The sequence below is a fragment of the Lepisosteus platostomus genome, chromosome 3, assembly GCF_059453375.1.
Source record: "Lepisosteus platostomus isolate fLepPlt1 chromosome 3, fLepPlt1.hap1, whole genome shotgun sequence".
In the NCBI taxonomy this organism is placed as follows: domain Eukaryota; kingdom Metazoa; phylum Chordata; class Actinopteri; order Semionotiformes; family Lepisosteidae; genus Lepisosteus; species Lepisosteus platostomus.
In genome coordinates, this window is record NC_142613.1 from 62,020,320 (window position 1) to 62,039,561 (window position 19,242).

Sequence of the window (19,242 nt, forward strand, 5' to 3'; positions counted from 1 at the left end):
ATACTCAAACATTCTGCAAAACCTAGAAAAAGAGTTGGATAGGTATCCACACTCCTGAGTTACTTCTTGATGGAAGCACCTTTTGCTTGAATTACATGCATTATTCTGTTTGGATACGTTTATATAAAAGTAACACACCTAGATATAGCAGTGTCTTTCCACTCCTTCCTACGGAACCATTTAGTCCGATTGAGAGAGGACTGTGGTAAATTCCAATCTTCAAGTCCTTCCATAGAGTTTCAGTTGTTTTGAGGTCAGGGCTCTGACTGGACCACTTGAGGATCTTTACCTTTTTGTTCTTTAAAAACTCTACTGTTGCTTTGTTGGTTGGCTTATGGTCATTGCCATGTTGAATAGTACACTTCAGTTCCCAGTTTCAGTTTTCTTACGCAGGTGTTCCTCAAGGACATTTCTCCATTCATTTTTCCTTCTGTCTTGGCAAGTGCTTGCTCGTGAAAAACAGCCCAGGAAGATGACGATGCCCCTACAATTCTTCACAGTAGGGATGGTGTTCTTTGGCTGATGTGCTGTGTTGGTTTTGAACCAAGCATAGTACATTGTGAGAATGTTCAACAAATTATGTTGAGATGTTATGTTGAATGTTCGGGAATTTTTTTTTCACATGGAGATAGTGTGTTAAAATGTCTAAATATAATGTGTGATGTGTAAAGAGTGAAATAAATTCTGATTTAATGCGTTTTGATTTGTTAGGTCACAAAATGTGTTACTTTGGATAAGGTGTGTAGATTTTCTATAGGCCCCGTGTATCTGTCAGACAGTAACTACAAAAAAATCCTTTAACCTCTTTAGAACACACCTACTGTGTACTACATGATACTAAAAATGTGAGTGAAAAAACTGGAAAGTGCAGTGATGTGTTCGTTGCAACTCTTGTTTTATCCCTGATGTCGAGGTGCTGCACTGGCTGGAGTCAGACTCAGCTGTGCCTTGGACGTCAGAGGAAAGAGGTTCAGCTCAGTGGTGTGTGAACTGCTGTGGCAGGAGAGCTCCCTAAGGAAGCACTGACTTCCCGCATGCTCGCTCCCAGATCTGATTACCTCACTCCTTCCACAGTGGCGCGTGGGGAAGATAAAAGCATTGTCAAATGCCCAAAATGATTTCCCAGTTGTCCCTTCAGAGGCAGCTGTTAAGCGTAGAATGCTACATGATGTGGAGCACGGTACGCAGAAATGATTTGGAAGACGCCATAAATAAACATGGAAAATGTTCGCTGAGGAATTTTTTTCTTCACTCCCAAGGGCTCAATTCTCGGTGTGAGGCCCCAGTGTATTAGATAAGAAGATCTACGAGCTTTTATAGCATTTTACTGTTTTCTCACATTCACAGCATTTTTAGGCAACGAAGATGACTTTCTGCTCTGTGTTTTAACTAGGTACAGTACGTGGTGGGTGTCATTTTTCTGATTTTTAATAACAAGAAAGACAAGAAATCTTGTGGAGAAGAGCTTGAACTATTGTTAAACAAAGTCTACAAGCTTCGGTAGCTGTGAATATGGGTTTCACTGAATGCAGTAAAACCATTCAGTAAATGATGAACATTTTAGGTCTCAAAGTAGTGTCTGTAGTCAGGAAATGTGTGAGACAGGGCTAGTAAATATTTTCTAATTAGTTTAGCTATTCTCATTCAAGTTAAATATCTGAAGAAAAGATGAAAATCCACCACAAATGAGCGCAGTATCCATCTAACAGATTATAATTCTGTTTTTGACTGAACTAAAAGTCACTGTACAGAAAATAATAGCTCTCTTTGTAAAGGAAGAACTGGGACGTAGTAATGGAAATCCCCACTCCTAGTATTTTCCAAAGTACAGTGCAAAGGCATTTATTTTTAACTGGTTGGATAGTTTGTGTTTATTTTAAAAGCATTACTCTTGTTACAGTATGCCTTATGTTGTATGTTTTCTTTTCAGAACTGTGATAAAATTATATTTATTTTCAATCATTCTTCTTCAGTTCATATGAAAAAAGAAAAGGCAAATCCAGTTTGAACCTTCATCGAAAACACTATAGTCAAGCTGTTAATTTTAATGTTAAAAAGCTTTCTGTATTTTTTTTTAATTGTAGATAACAAATACAATGCAGAACAATAAGAATACTGTCCTCATCATATAACCCCCAAATCACTGGTACTTATTCCAAGTTAACCCTGACACTACGAAGCCAAACGATAAAAATCTGCAAATAAATAAATAAGATCTAAATAAAAATAGAATTTAACAATGCCAAGGTAGAGAGTTCCAATGAATTGCCAATATCCTTCAAACCATAGCTATTATTGCTGCTGTGAGGGACAAAGTTCAAGTTATTATTCAGCTGGAGCACCAGGTGTGAGCATGGAATATTCTTGTATCAAAAAGCAGACAACTACACCCATCCACATTTTGCCAGTCATGAAAGCATGTGTAAAATGTTCAGTATTGAGTTCGACAAACAACATAAAGTCTGGGAAGAAAGCTTAACTGAATCAGGTATTAATCAGTTATTAAAAAATAAATCAGGAATTTTGGGAATTCCTAACTGAATCAGGATTTTTGGAAGTCAAAATATCATCCCAGGCAATTTAGGGTCTCAAAAATAGTCCCAGGTAATTTTGACATTCAAAACCCTCAAAAAAAAGTTTTTTCTGGAGCCCCGAACAGAAAAACAGAGACCGAGGAAACCAGTTCTCTGATTTGCCCCTGAAATCTAGCAGAGGAATCTATGTAATTATAATATAGACAGTCTTGTCCCCGATCAGATGTGACAGGCAGGCATTGCAAGGTGTACGTAAAAATAAAGAAGATCCAGCTAGCTCATAGTGAAATTGCAAATCCTTTTTTGAGTGAAGGTCATTAAAAATATCAGCTAGAATGGGATTTCCTTTGTTTCTTCAATGTTGTATAAAGAAAGGAGCGTTAACTATTAACTGTAAAGCATTTATGGTTATGGATAATAGAAAAATAGAAATGCCTTGTCTGATTTTTTAATCTTTCTGCTACACACCAATATGCCATTATGGGACAAAATTCAACTTATAGAGTCAAGGGAAACACTAGTATGAATCAGATCTTGAAGTCTATATGGAATATATGGACTTTCCTTTCAATGTGAATTCAAAAATTGTAAAATGGTTACATGTAATAGCATGTAAAGAAGAGTACAGTACGTCTCCAGAACAAAATATCTTAAGTGTTCAGCCAGTGGTTTAAAGTAGGTATGTTTTCTCCATAGAAAAATGTTTGGAAGTAATGCAGTGATTGCATGGAGCAATTGGTTCGCTTATGTAGTTTATTCCAAATAGCCATTTCTCTTGTAAAGTTTGACTTTTATTTTCTGCCTTAAATTCACTTGCCTTGAATACCACACATTTGTGTTATATGATTAGATTTTTTTTATTCTAGATTCTCTCCTGTTCCAGACTAAATAGACTGAGATGTGTTGATTTCTTAGCTCCAGAGACTCATATGTACTGAGAGTGACATCTGAATCACTGTGGAACACTTTTTCAAAAAGTTGCCTTAATTTAAGTGGATAGAAATCCAGAATGCACTCATTTTAGTATAACTGTTGGCAAACATAGTTGAAAACAGCTTGATGTATTTTCTCTTATACAACTACAAATTCCCAAGTTTATCTACTGTACTGACTTATCCTGCAAATCTATAGGAATGATGCAGTTTTGTGAAGAAGTACTCTAAATAAGCTGAGTGGTTAATGAAGCTGGTGGATTACGAAGAATTCCACTACAGTGCTTTACTGTACATATTGTCCAATAGTTTCATTAGAAAGAAGAAGGCTGATTGGAAGGAGATGTACAACAGATAGATACTTTATTGATCCCGTGAGGGAAATTGCAGTGCAACTGCAGCTTTACACAGACAACACAGCCACAGTGTATGAATGATACAATAATAATAATATGTATATATAGTCTACAAGACTCATACAGTATAAATTGGTGCCCATGCATAATAGATACTATATTTATACAGTAAAGGAACAAGTAAAGGTTTATTTGATTAGGAAAACAATTGTAAGCGTTTATAGGTAGGAATCTCACAAGACACAAGTGCCAGTAAAAAACAAAATTGTATTTAAACATTTGGATCTTGGTCTTTAAGTAGTTGTCAGTATCATTGTCTATACCGTCCACAAGTCTTTTTGGAAGTAGCTTTTACTAGAAGAGTTTCTATAACTATCATGACCTTTACAAGAAATATGCTGTTTTCTTAATAATAATAATAATAATAATAATAATAATAATAATAATAATAATAATAGGTGGATTTAGATTCTATAGAAAGAATAAACTGAAAAATCAACTATATTAGGGCAAACACATATGGTAAGAGTACAAATAAAGCAGCAGAAACATTCATATGATGTAAATTACATCAGTTGAGAGGTTTCTAAATAGTTTTATAAGCTGCTGATTGAAAAGAACTAATTTCAAGTCAAAAGTCAAAATATCGTACTATAAAGATATTCTCCACATGTGGAATGCTGTTATTTTACACAAATTAAAAGAGGTGAGATCATGTGATTGGCATACCAGGATTAGATTCCCTCTTGACAACCCCCTCCCCACACACACACAATTTCTTTGTTTTCTCATTGCCTTCATCTGTATGTGTATATGATTTATCTGAGATGGCAGGCATGTGGAATAAGTTAGGCTCTTCTTGTCCTTCTCCACAAAGAGGCTGTAAGAGTTTGATCCTCCTGAACTGGCTAAGATGGCCGCTCTGGTGGAGCAATCATTGAAAGAGCAGACATGGCTTGTGAAAATTGAGATGCTAACAGAGAGTTCCTGAATTGCTCGAATAGCTGAAGATGTATGCGCACAAATGGCAGCTAGTCAGCAATTGATCTCAAAACTGGAGCTTGAATGGAGTTGGACATTCTGGAATACAAGATAATCAAGCTGGACACTTGTTTGCAGTGAAATAGCTGGCCAGGGGGAAACTGACCATGACCATCCAGTCAGACTCTTGAAAAAAAAACCATTTGAGCCGCAGCTTGCTGGAGCTCAGCTGTGATGCCTCTCAATCTGAGACTGTTCACCCTCCGGGACCTCAAAGCACAACTCCTAACACGCATCTACAATTTAAAAATCATTTTAAACACAGTCACTGCTTTATTTCATTGACTCTTCGATTACATTTCCATGAATGAATAAAATCCTTACCCACACCGTGTGTTAAATCCTTAAAAATCGACTTGAGGCCTAAAAATCATTAGGACATGCACACTTGTCCCCTTTTCAAACCAAAAATGGTATATATTGTAATTGTGATTAAGTGTGTATTGTTTTACAAGATGTGTTCTTCTGCTATTTTACGTGTTGGGAATTTTTCTATTTGTTTGTAAAAGTGGAATTTATTTTGATTTCTTACTAGGTAAGATTTTCTTTTCTCTGATTTTTTTTACTACTGTACGGGAGGAATGCCTTGTTATCTAGACTCGGTTTCTTGGCCATATCATAAGGACTCAAGAAAGGAAGAGAATTGAGAGGGCTGGTGAAATGATGCCCCCTCTTTTTTTAGTATTTTTTGTGGGTAAAGGCTGCAATGATTCTGCTGCTCGGAACTGTGCTGGTGACAGTGATACTTTGTCATGGAGTCAGACTGAGCATTTAATATCTGTTGCTTTTATTTGGTCTCTCCATTCTCACTTAGCAGCTGCTGTTTGTACTTTATGTATTTATACCTCTTTGACATCGGAGTAGGTCTTTTATACACATGACTGATGTTTCTATTTTATCCTGAAACGTATGCATGCTACATTGATCTGCCAAATGGGCTATCCATCTAGATTTGTTACGATGGAGAAAAACAGACATTGCAATGATATAAGAGTCTCATTTGAAAACAAGATGTTTCAGTATTACATAATAATTACTGTATGTCTGCAGAAACCAATGCAAAGGTGTCTTGATTGTATTGCATGGAGTATTCCTGTCTCTATATTGGGATTGGGGTGAGAAAGTGATGATATGAATGCTGATAAAACCCATGTACTGGACAGATCGAAACTGAAGTAGGTGAATGCCAGGTCTCTGGCATCTACAACACTGAGAAATCATATGTGCGATCAGGGTAACACCATTTGCTAGGTGTTATCCTTATATAATACACAACTGCTTTCATTTAATGAATTGGAAATCATGATGCCTTTTTTTAAACATGAACTCCTTTTTTTAATACTACTGCAATGGAAAGTGGCATAAATAAACGTGATTTTTTTCTTTAGACACGCTATTGAATTTTTTTCAGCCAGAAGTCAAGCCTGAACTACTATTTTAATGGGACTCAGTACAGATAAATATGAACATTTTATCAGTTCTTTACTAAATTACTGTATATAGTTTATGATCCAGAAAAAATGGATGAGGCTTGTCCAGTTTCTTCAATCACCATATTTCCCACGATGAGAGGACAGACCCCATTGTATATCCCTGTTTGAGGTAAAGGAGGCAGTTAAAGTTAATTTCCTGACATTGTTAGCATACTTAAAAGCTTAAAAGCTTGTAACAGTACAAACTGTACTGCCATGCAGAGAGGTTCTGTTCAGAGGCGTGTTAAAGCTGCCATTATACTGTAACTCTTCTCCTGAGAAAGAAAAACATTTCACATATTGTGCAAGCCATCACCCCTGTGTCTTGGATTAAATCGGTGTGGAAACTTGGAAGGATATACTACCAATGCTGTGGGTTTGGGATAGGAGATGCTGTTGTGTTGTACTGTTCTGTTTTTGCAATATGTAAATTAAAAATGGTTCACAAAAAAATAAATTCAAGGGTTATAACATTGTAATCATTAAGTTCTCTATAGCGAAGTAAATTGACCTAGTGCAATGGAATGGCCAAGGGTTTTATTAATATAATGGGTTCCATGAAATCTTGAAAAAACAACAGTGACAACAGCAGGAACTTTTATTGGGTCTACTGTGTACTGTGTACTGTAGAAAAGAAAAAAATTATGTCAAGGAATGAGAAATTCCAGCCACACTGTTAGCTGGAAATAATCTTCATTAACTGTCTACATAGGGATGACTCACACTGGTTTTATTGTGCCAGTTTTATCCCTTATAGGAAATTGAAGGTCTGTGGGTTTTAAGAGATTTTTTGTGCAATAGGTCTGTTGCCATAATTCAATTTAAAATGATCTTGAAGTGCTAAAAAATAGTTTCAAGTGCTTTCTCTAATTAATACATTTATAGAAATAAATGGGAAATTGGATGTATTAAAACAAAATGCTGTTACAGATAAACTGTATAGACAGATTTAGAGATGCGTGGCCCATAGACAGATTTAAGATATAAGAATAATGAAAACGATTAGAATCCTGAATGGTATTTTTAGAATATCTGTCTTGGTTATGAACAAATCCTCAGAGTTTGCATACTATACATAGGTTTTAAACCAACTGTTTGAACAAGGTTGTATATAATTGTAATTTATTTGTATGTGTTTTTAAAATGCCCATCAAGATGTGGTTGTAATTATTTATATGGTATTATAGCCAACAGGTAGTCAGTTGGCTACCTGGCTATTTAAGGTGAAGCTAAAAATGAGCTTTACTGTTGAAAATTTCACTAAACCTTTTCATAGTGTGGTGAAAAGGAATTAAGACTGATACACAAGGAGAAACACATTGGAATCTCAAATTCTAGATAGTTGTCCTAGATGAGCAATAATACCATTATTAAACTAGACATATATCACCTTAATATATTTTAACTAAACTAATCCTCCAGCCATGGGTTCTCAAACCCAGAATGATGGAGCTGGTGAAAGTAAATGTCAGTACCTCATTGACTGGAACGGCAGATGTATCAGCAACAGACTGAGACCAACAGTCATCCTAAACTCCATAGGAACAAAATCCCATTCCGTCAAGAACAATTTGAAAGCTAGGGATAACAAAAGATAAGCGCATTTGTCGTCTCTTCTAACACTGTCACAAAGCCATCCAATTATCAGTTATTAATGATGGGAGCACAAGAATGAACTCTGAGAGCTTCTAGTCATGAACTTCGTTGAAGGCAAGAAGGTCATCAGCTACCAGGAAGAGACAATAATGTTTTTCGGCAGCTGTAATTACAACTGAGAAGCCCTCTTCTGTATCCACTCTGCTCACGCACAGGCTAAAAAAAGTGTCCTAAACATAGTCTCTCTATCCTTTTTCTCGTCTTTACTATGTCTGAAAACCCACAAAGTGCTGTACTGCAATCATGTCCTTCTAAATCAGGTGATATGACATATGATGTTGCTTCCCTCAGGGAAATAGAATATGTTTTTGCCATCATCCAAAATGAGCTTATAAACCAACTTAATGATTTTCTTACTGGAATCAATGAATGCCTTATGACTATTCTTCCCATACTGGTGGGAGTCAATATTCCACTGTAATTGTTGCATACACTCTTGACACCAATGGTATCCTCCTCCTCCCCAAGTAAGCATGGGGAACATTCCTGTTAAAGAAAACGTCACACTGACCATCTCACTGGCTTTTCCCGTCTTTGTTCGTGCCCAGAGTCTCAAAGATGGCCACTTCATTCCAGAATTGGGTTGCAGCTGGTTTAGAAGTCAGAAACCTGCTGCAAATTAATCTATGTTGTTGGGTGACATCCTGAATGAAACCTGCTCAGTAATACTGTCTTAAAATGGTTTTTAAGAAGTGTTTTTCAGTGGTCTTCGCCTCCAAGCTTTTTATTACTTTTTAATTCTGGATGCTCCTGAAAGAAACCACCTATAAAGTTGATGCAAATGTGATGCCATCCCTGCTATGGTGAAGCTCTCACACACCTTGCATATTCTTGGATCCACCTCTTTTCAGTAGCTGCTGGCATCTCTAAGACTGCATTTTATCGTGCAGTACTGGTTGTGCTTAATACTTTATTGATACAAACACACAAATACATTTTTTCCCCTAAGAGCATGTCTGACCTACAAGCATTGGAAATAAATTTCTTTGGCATTTTTGATTTGTTGACTGCACACATGCTGTTAAAGCCTCCAGACGATTATGAGTACAGAACCATTTTTAAAGTTGTGGACAACCCCAATCATTTTTAATGTGCTTTTGTTGTTGTCCTACTGTTTTCTTTGTGGCATAAGGAAGTCACAGTAAGAGCTGTGATGTCCTAATGTCATTCTATGATTGTGATTTTCTAGTTCTGTACATTATGTTGGTAAAAAGATAGAACTAAGCTGAGAGGAAATGTTTTAGTCAGTGGGGTATACAGTCAGTACAGGAATGCAGAGGAGAGACTGAATTTAGGATTAGCCTCTTTCCTCAGATAACTTCATTCCTCCCTTTGTTTTCCTGACAGGTCATTCAAGCAGTTTTCTTCGGGGTGTGTGTACTGACTGATCTCTCCAGCCTGTTGATGAAAGGTAGTGAGAGTCAAGAGCAGGAGAGACAACTGAAGAAGCTCATCAGTCTGCGGGACTGGATGATGGCAGTCCTAGCTTTTCCTGTTGGAGTGGTAAGTGTTTTTGAACTGCAGATAGAAGAACAGATAAGTATTTAACGCTGCTATGGGTTCAGGACATGAGCAGCATTGGAATATACTGTAAAGGTTATGTCAGTGTCAGCTTAATAATGCTACTTTTAAATATGTTTTTAATGAACTGCAAAGTTTATTACTGTGATAATTGCCTCCTTAAATGTTTTAAATCATTAGTTTTCACTTAATGTAAAAGAAACCCATTAATAATTTGGTAATTGCAAAATGTGTTAGGTTACATTTCATTAGGCTTTGTTATTTTCAATTCACACTTTGTTTTTTCTACCTGTCACTGTTACCGAGAAAATAAAAACAAATCTGTTTTCACTATGTTTTATACAGTATGCTGTATTGGTCATGGGGTACTTTCAACTCTTTGGGTTCCACGTTCAATTAAAAAATCTTCATTTATTGCATATAGGTCTTTTCCAGATGCTCCAGTTAACTCCCACAGTCCAATGTCAATGGACTTCTCCCACAGTCCAATATTTTTTCAGGTTAATGAGTGTCTCTAAATTGCCCTGCATATACTCTTGTGTGTGCCCCGTGGCGGACTGATGTAGTCCCACCTTGTACTCTGCAAGTGAAATCGATCAAATTTGCCTGTGCATTTAGATTATTAAGGAAATTATGTTCATATAGCAGCAAAACAACACCCACAAAAGCATGCTACTGTAATCTGCCGGAAAGAAACATTCATAAACAGTCAAAGTGCTGATGACATATAATACTGCTTACATTTCTGAATCAGACTTGTTATAAGCTTTTAGCTTGTTCCATTTAGCCTTTATACTGCAAGCAACCTGCAAGCTAGTACTTAATTAGGCCAGGGGCTCCCAGTCCTGATCCTAGAGGACCACACACCAGCTGCGTTTCGTTCCAGCCAAGTTCTCAGTTACACAATTGAACCCTACATTGACTTAATAATAGGATTAATTTGAAATGGTTGACTGTTTTCAGCTCTTAGAAGTGTTGGAGGTTGCCTTTTATCTATCACATTTTCTAAGAATGAAATAAATGAAATCCCAACACTTGAGCAGAAAAAAACACTTTTGAATATTCTAAACAAGCTACAGTTAGATAAATTAAGGCATCAGTGATGTACTTACGCTCAGCTGGAATAAAAAGCAGCAGGTGCCTGGACCTCCAGGACCAGAACTGGGAACCCTTGCATTAAGCTACTTGAAATGCATAGAAACGTTTCATTAATGAGTGATAGAATACAAATGCACTTTATATACCGAGTTTATACGGTATACTGTACTGTACCTCATATACTGAAAATATAGGAATTAAACACTGGGAGTATCTCCCATTGTAAATAAAGAATAACAATCTAGGCCTGTAAACCAGTGCCTTCATCCATCCATTCATTTTCACAGTTCAGAGGCAGGATACATCCTGGACAGGACGCCAGTCCATCACAGTGCGCACACAGACACAAACATGCACACACTCAAACCAGGGCCAATTTTACAGATGCCAATTCACCTACCAGCATGTCTTTGGACTGTGGGAGGAAAATGGAGCACCCTGAGGAAACCCACACAAATACAGGGAGAACATACAAGCTCCACACAGATAGCACCCCAGGAATTGAATCCCTGTGCTGGTGCAATGAGGCAGCAATGCTAACCACTGCACTGCACTGCGTCTCCCTCAGCAACTTCATATGAAATAAATTTGTACTGATTTTTAATCTATACCATTATATTGTAGTGTCAGTGGCTCCTTTTATTTTAAGGTGCACACTCTGTGGATTCCTGTCTTACATCAATTCATAGATAATATTAATAAAGTAATATATAGTTTAGCGGAGCTGAGTGGGAAACTTAGTAATTTCAGTCACAGACAAATCAACAATTATTAACTGTTATAATATGTGAAAAAGCAATGTTGGTGCCTTCTTTCAGTGCATCTTCTTTGAGAAAAAAAGGCTAATTTATTGAAAATATAGAATGAAAATAAGTGCATGTCTAGCAAAAAACAGCTTTCTAATGAATTTACTAAAGAAATCACACTGACTCAAAGTATGTTGAAAAGGAAATGAACAAATCAAAATCCAGCTATCCTACCGATGCCTTGTCTGGAGCCAAGCAACTGGTCTGTACTGGAACCGGAAATCTCCAAGAAATGCTAGGTTGCTGCTTTAAGTAGTGTAGGTGGAGCAATAGGTACAGTCGCACTCATTCCTCTGGAGCGAGGACACCATACTGCAGAAATCAGATGAGACGTGTAAACTGAGGTCTTGACGTCTTGGTTGTTAATGATCCCATGATGTCATTTGAGTAAGGGTGTTAACCCTGGCATTCTTCAGAAATTCCGCAATCTGGCCTACTGTACATTCAGTTCTGCCTTAATTCAGTGGATGAAGACCTGATCTATTGTGCATTACAGCTGCTGGCACATACTGTACTATGTCTCAATTGGCACATGCTGTATCTTAACTAGGTGGGAAGTTATGGATGAATTATTATTATTATTATTATTATTATTATTATTATTATTATTATTATTATTATTATTATTATTATTAAATGAGTAGCTCAAACTGAGTACCCTAACAGTGACAAGCAAAATCACTTGTCAGACCTGACTTCAAGCTGAGATCAATAATGTGCACAAAAGGCTCTTCAATTCTTAACACACAATGACTGCGTTCTAACTGTGCACACCAATATATCTGGGCAAGTTGATAGAGTTTGCATAAGGTGAGCAGGGACAGTAATATGCATTGTGTGAGTTATGACATGGATTTGTTTTGCAAATTGCAAATCATCTATCTGTCCTGGGTGTCATGCTATTGCATCGTACTGAAAAACAGGCACAGGAGATTTTCCGCTGAAAAAGGAAGTGTTTAATGTCTGCTGGCTTTCATACAGTATGTGTTGCGTTCGTGATCACCATCTGATAATTACTCGGAAAATATTTTAATTGGACTTGGTACTCTTTTTTCCTTTTGTTCAGAGATGTTTAAATTGTATATAAAGTGATGGCAACAGGCCAAGATGCCAGAATTGAAAGGGATTCAAGCTGTGTCTTGTATTTATAAGGTACAGGGAAAATATTTGTCTTGCTTCATTAAGGTATAGAGAACAAATTTTTCCTGGAAGTCAGCCGAATACAGATTCTGCTCTTCCATGTTTACAGATTTATTTACTTTAAATGTAGTGTATTTCTGAATTATCACTTACTTTCTGCAGGACCTGAATTAAAGCTTTTTGGCTTCTTTTATGAAGAAAAACCTTCCTGTTTTTTTTTCGCTTCCTAATTAGTAATACTGGAGTCAGACTTCACTCCACTTGCTAAACACATGTACAGGTACAGTATAACTGAAGAACTGGAAATTGATATATGGCTTTCAGCATCACCACATTACAAGGCATCCCATACCAGTGGACCAGTGTAGGTTGTTTTGTTTTAAAATAACTGATCTTTATACCCATGATCTATACTAAGGATAAATATAACTCTATGCATGTATGTGTTTTTTTTTAATTAAATTGATTTTGTGTATTGTCTAAATGTGTTGAGCATCATTATGATTGTTTAATCATTCTTAACCGACTATAATGTACTCAAGGGACTTGTCTGTTGTATATGCACCAAATACCTCTTTAGTAAGAGAGTTGATTGGGCACACGTGATGAGGTGATTTACTGTAACCTGCTGGATGTCAAGTGGGAGAAAAACAAAGAAGGAAAACACAAAAGGAACCAGTATAACCTGCTTATCAAGAGAACTTCACCTTTGTACCATCAATATGTTGGAGAAATACATCAGGTGGACTCACCAGCAGTGAATCAATGTTTTTGTAGACTACCCCAACGAATGACAGCAAGTGTGGCAGAACAATATATTACTTGTTGTGTGCAGCAGACCGATCAATGGGGGGAGGTCGAAGTTTGATGGTCGGGGCAGGCATTGTCTAGTTACTACAGAATACTGCTTGCACTGATTGACAGCAATCTGACTGCGAGGAGCTACATTGATCAAGTTCCGTGTCCTCAAGTACTGCCCTTCATGTGGGCTTGTCCTTATATAACAGTGCACATCCAATACAGCTAACGAAGACTTTCTTGCAAGATGAGAACGTGACAGTTCTTTAATGGATGCCCTACTCACCAGACCTGAGTCCCATGGAACATCTGTATGATGAGCCAGGATCACATATGGCCTCTGTTACTCAGAAACCAGTGAATAGGCACAGGCTTGTCCAGGCTCTTTGAAAAGTACGGGTCAGAATCCCACAACGAAAAGGCATTTGGAAACTTGGTTCAAAGCATGTGTAACAGGGTTCGGTGCACTGAGCAAGTTACAGAAGTAAAATCACTCCCTCTGAAATCTAGACAGTGTAGAACTCTACTGCAGCAGAGCACAGGTTTTTAGCAACAGTGATCCACTGTCTAGGATGTGTCGCTATCTGTCCTCAGAGCCCACAGTCAACGAGGAACAAATCTGGGGGACAGGGAGAGCTGCCCTCATCACAGGTGCATTGCAGGTGTACAGCTTACAGCTGTGGCCACATGTGCTGGTGGCCTGTGTCTTTCACAGTAGACTCCTTGTTGATCGATGCTTTTGATGCTATACTGTACCTTTCATCCATTCTTTTTCTAACTGCTTTATCCAACACAGGGTCATGGGGGAGCTGGAGCCTATCCCAGTAATCCACATAATTAATATAGCTGAATCATGTGTGTTAAATAAAATATCACTGTACCGACTACAAAAAATGTAATTTTCCTCATATCTTTGTGAATGTATTCCAGATATGTGAGAAGTTACTTTTGTTTTTCCATATACTGTAAATTCCAGTATAGTTAGGAGTTTAGTCAACTTCATGGATTACACAAAAGCAGGAGGATAAGAAAAGACTGTTTAAGATTCAAAACAAATTCCAAAAGATTTAGATAGAATTCAACACTAGGCAAACACATGTAAGAAAACATTAAATGTGGACAAATGTAGAGTTTTACATGTACAGGTGGGTAGAAAAAAACTTCGGCCATTAAATTTGTGAAACACTGAGTCCAAACAAGCACTAAACTATGAAAAAGACCTAGGGCTTCATATTCGCACATCATTTTCATCTTCTAGACAATGTGGAGAAGCAATCAAAAGGCAAATGGAATGTTAAATCATACAGTTAAAAGCATAGAATTTAGATCAAGAGATGTTATGTTAAAAGTGTACAAACCACTAGTAAGACCTTATTTAGAATATTGTGTTCAATTCCGGTCACTAGCTACGATACAAAAAAGTTATTGTTTCTCTTGAATATCAGTTCATGGAAGTGTAACCGGGTACATTTCCAGCTCCTGTTTCTACGTTAAAAAAAATATTTTTAGACTTCAACAGGGAAAACTCTAAGGTGACACCTTTCAAATATTCAAGATCTTCCAAGTTACTTACAGGCCTAAGCCTATGAAAACACAGTAAAACACAAATAAAAGAACTAAAAACTAAGTGGTTTTAAAACTTAGATCAGGAGGCACATTTTTACACAAAGGCCTATTGGTTCCTATTGTAATCTACCGAACCATGTTGTTGAAGCTGATCCCATCTTTTCTTTTAAGAAACAGAGGGATGAGGTCTTTGGATTAATAAGCTACTACAAATCAAATGAAGTAAATGTGCCAAATGTGTCCTGCAGTGTTTATAAGTGATTGGGCTGCTAAAGAAGATTGAAGGCCATGAGACAACAGACAGCAAAGGTGTTAAAGGAACCAAACTACTGTAAGTTAGTACAGTATGTCCCCTGTTTCGATTTGGTTTCTGCACTGAATATGCAAACATACAGCACTGGGATGAATGAGTAAAGTGTTTGGGAGGAAGCATTAAAACAAATACACCACAACTCCTGGGAAGGTGATGAACATTTCCAAGAATCTGAACTTGATTTCAATTTATCAAAAAATAAGGCAATGTTTGTGCTACAAAAACTAATTCTAATTAAGCAGATTGTCAGCAGTAAGACAGTTACTCTTGACATCAAAGCTTTAGCAGCTGTTTAGCTAGATATATTCTGTGGTTTTATCCACTGTGTTTTAGATATTTCCCGTTCTTCAAATCTTTTAACTGCATGTTTTGTCTTCTCAATCATGATTTTATGTCTGTCTTCTACTGAAATTGTATCCATTTTGTTTTATGTGACCAGTTAATTCTGATACATCTGTAAAAGCAGCCTTTTAGCTTAATTAATGTGTAGAGAGGACAAACAATGGAAACGATTAGGCACACCTTACATTGAGCCAATAAGATTTGATTGGTAAGTGTTACGAGCTAAACGAGCTGAACTGTATTAATTACAGTCAAAAGTTTGACAATAAATGAAAACACTAGTGGAGGTTTTAAGCTAACTGTAGATACTCAATGGTTGCATGTATTTTAATTCCTGGTGTCTCATAAGGACCTTAAGAATGGTTACAAACTAGAGACAGACATTCTGTGTACTGTATCTATCCCACTTCCTATTTACTAGGAGTGAAGATGCAGTGTACCGGGGATTGGTTTATGTTGATACAACTCGAGAAAGTGAAGCAAAACTAGAATCTTTTATATCCATAAACCGGGGCTATTGATGCAAATAAGTTTTTAGAAGAGCAGAGGGCAGTTTGAAATGCCAGGATCAAAGAGATTGTTGGGCTGAGATGGAATTCCACTGAAGATGCAGCCTAGCAAAGCAGGAATTTTAAATACCCATTTCAAAGCCTGTATACTCAATAGTACCGTACTTTTTTCAGTGTGTTTGATCTTTTCTTAAGCTTGCTGCTGTCCTTCTTACAGAAGGCATATTTTGCTTGAAGTAACAGCTAAAAAAAAGAGAACTCAGCTCTAAGGGATTAATTACGGTATGCTGATAAGAAAACATCAGCCCTGGAACTGTCTGTTCCTCTTGCTTGTGGCTGATTTTAGCAATCAGTGTCTTTATTATAAAGCACTGAGCCTTCAACAAATGAATTTAAATATTTAATATTTAAGAAGCATTAACTCAATCAAACATATTTTAGACAGTGTGGGTAATGCACAGGTCAGTGTATGACACTTAGTTTACAATGTGAATCGGCAACTCCAGATACAGAACGAAAAATGAGAACAGAAGAAAAAGACTGCACTTAATTTAAGAGGCAAAGGAACAAGTAATAGGTTTATTTCATGCTGAAAAGAGAAGGAAGAAAACACAATGTTTTGGTCATGGAGTCTTCTTCAGGTGTGAGAAAGACAGGGCAGTAAGAAAAGGTAATGTAGCGGGAGAACAAAGGCTGGGAGAGGAGGAGCGAGGGGCGGGAGCAGGGGACAGAAAGAGAGGCCAATCAAGAGGTGTGAAGTCAGAATAGGTGTTGAGAGGTGTGAAATTAAACCTCCAATGAATGGAGAAAATTTAGAAGAAAAGTAGTCTGTCGTTAAGAAAGGGGGAAGGTGTGATCCTAGCTGCAGGATAATTTTGGTTTCTGTAGTCTTTCTGATGTATGAGTTCAGAAAACTGTCTTTAAGAACACAGACGGAGAGATTAGTATGATCATGGCCGTCAGAAGTGAAATGCGAAACAGTGGGCTTGGAGAGATCTTTAATCTTCACAGCCCTAACATGTTCTCTGAAAGGGTCTCTGAGTTTCCTTCCTGTTTCTCCAATGTAGATGGCTGGGCATTTACTGCAAGAGTAAATAAGGTTGCTGGAGGTACAAGATGCCATCTGGGTGATCCGGAATTGTCCTGAGGGGCCTTGAATGAGTCTGGTGTTAGATGTGTGCTTGCAGGTGATACAGTGAGCTCTGTTGCAGGGGGAAGTGCCTGGTGTGGATGGTTGCTGAGGGTGGTCAAGGGAGCTGTGAATAAGAAGAGAGCCCCAATGGAGCGATCATCCTGTTGGATGGAAAAGTTGTCGTTAATAGTCCTGGGGATAGGAAGTGTGTTGGGGTGGTAGGGAAGCACCAAAGGAATGCGGTTGTTACAGCAGGAGTTCCTGATTGAGTTAATGGTCTGAGGGGTGTTTTTGGCTCGGGCAAGGGCCCTGTAAATAACACTGCTAGGGTATCTTCTGTTGATGAAAAAGGAGTACATTTTGAGGGCTTGGTTCTGGAAATCGATGTTGTCGCTGTATAATCGTCGTAGCCGAAGGAACTGTGAAAAAGGGAGAGAATTTTTAGTGTGTTCTAGTGCAGCTACCCACCTGAACTACTTAATTTAAGAGGGACTTCTAAATATAAAGTGAGCAATCTGGACCAAAAAAGCAGTAGTCTTGTATAGCTGATGATAGTCAAGCCTTACTAATCACCATTGTCAGGACTGAGCAGAACTAAGTCTGTGAATCATCAGTGTAACACAAGGAAGCAAACTGGATAAAGGAAATCTGAGTATCATGAATGGACCTGAATATCCCAGCATCAAAACCAATCAATAATTCATTCACTTGTGGATATCTACTAAAATCTGCTTCAGTTCTTGAATCAGGTGCAGTACTGTAATACTTCTAATAATTAAACCGGAAGTTTCAATCTTACTTGTATTTATTGAATTGTGCCCGCATTGTAATTCCATCTGTCCTGTCTGTATGTATAAGTTAATTTACAGTATATGAGCTCAGTGTATCAAATACATCTTTGAGGAAATTGTAAAAGCAGATAAATTGCTAGCGGGCTTTTAGTGAATGAAACAATGTGAGGGTATTTTTGCATTAGATCAAACACAAACTATTGAGTTTTAGGGCTGCCAAAATTCCTAAGGATTTCTTTCTAAGTTTGCACATAGCGGTCTTTTGAAAAAACACACCCGAAAATGAGGCACCCGACCAGACCACGACAGTATTAAATTTAATCTTAAACCTTTATATTGAAATTTCATCTGTGGGATTAAATACATTATCTGATCATTTGATTTTTTTTTAAATAAAGACCCATGCATAGAATTTGAATTCAAATGGGTTATCTACTGTAGTAATTTTGTTTCTCCTTTCAAATATGGTGTAAGAACATCTATTTTCATCTATTTAAGCAATAAATAGTCTCCTCTGTTACCCTTTTGTTCACAATTTGCCTCTATTTTTTTCACTCAGTTTGTGGTGACAATGTTCTGGACCCTGTACCTCTATGACAGAGATCTTGTTTATCCCAGACTTCTGGACAACTTCATCCCGCAGTGGCTTAATCACGGAATGGTAAGAATATAATGTTCCATTAAAGATGTCATTTTAACTTGAGTTAAAAAATTAACTTGAATTGGTCATAAAATGGAAGGATTGGTCATTGAGCCTATGAGTATGAATGTTATAACTCCTAACACATTTCAACACAAAGTGGATTTAATCTGTTTCTCTGTTCACAATTCATCATGGCATGTTGTAGACTGTCATGTCTATGTGATTCTTTAATAAAACCTTTCACCTTTCAATGAGATTTGCCTATTAAATCGGCATATTTTAAAATGACAAATCCTTCGATTTGTTCTAGAGTTGAGGGGCCTGGTAATTACTGACTGGCCTGTTATTCCATGAACAGAGCTGCTGAAAATCCACACTGTTTCCTTTGTTTTAGCCTTTGCTGGAAATGCTTTAAAATGGCAAGCTGTTTCATATTGCATTCAACTATAACCAAAAAGTTGGCTTTTCAGCAACATACAATCTCTGTGGGAATGGTCTTAGTAAAGTGCAGCATTGCTACTGTACACCACAAAGGTGCTAAAAGTAGTTTAAAAAGCTTTTTGTTTTGGACATTTTTGCTAAGGGGATTATT

The 19,242-nt window shown here is 37.3% G+C and overlaps 1 protein-coding gene across 1 annotated transcript in view; it reads left to right on the forward strand.

The window, feature by feature from the left end:
- aig1 (androgen induced 1) overlaps positions 1-19,242 on the forward strand; it is a 59,356-nt gene that overhangs the window by 8,468 nt on the left and 31,646 nt on the right. The window contains exons 2-3 of the mRNA XM_088626317.1: positions 9,339-9,494; positions 18,567-18,668. Of these exons, the coding sequence (XP_088482443.1) occupies positions 9,339-9,494; positions 18,567-18,668 (258 nt within the window). The remainder of the gene's footprint in view (positions 1-9,338; positions 9,495-18,566; positions 18,669-19,242) is intronic.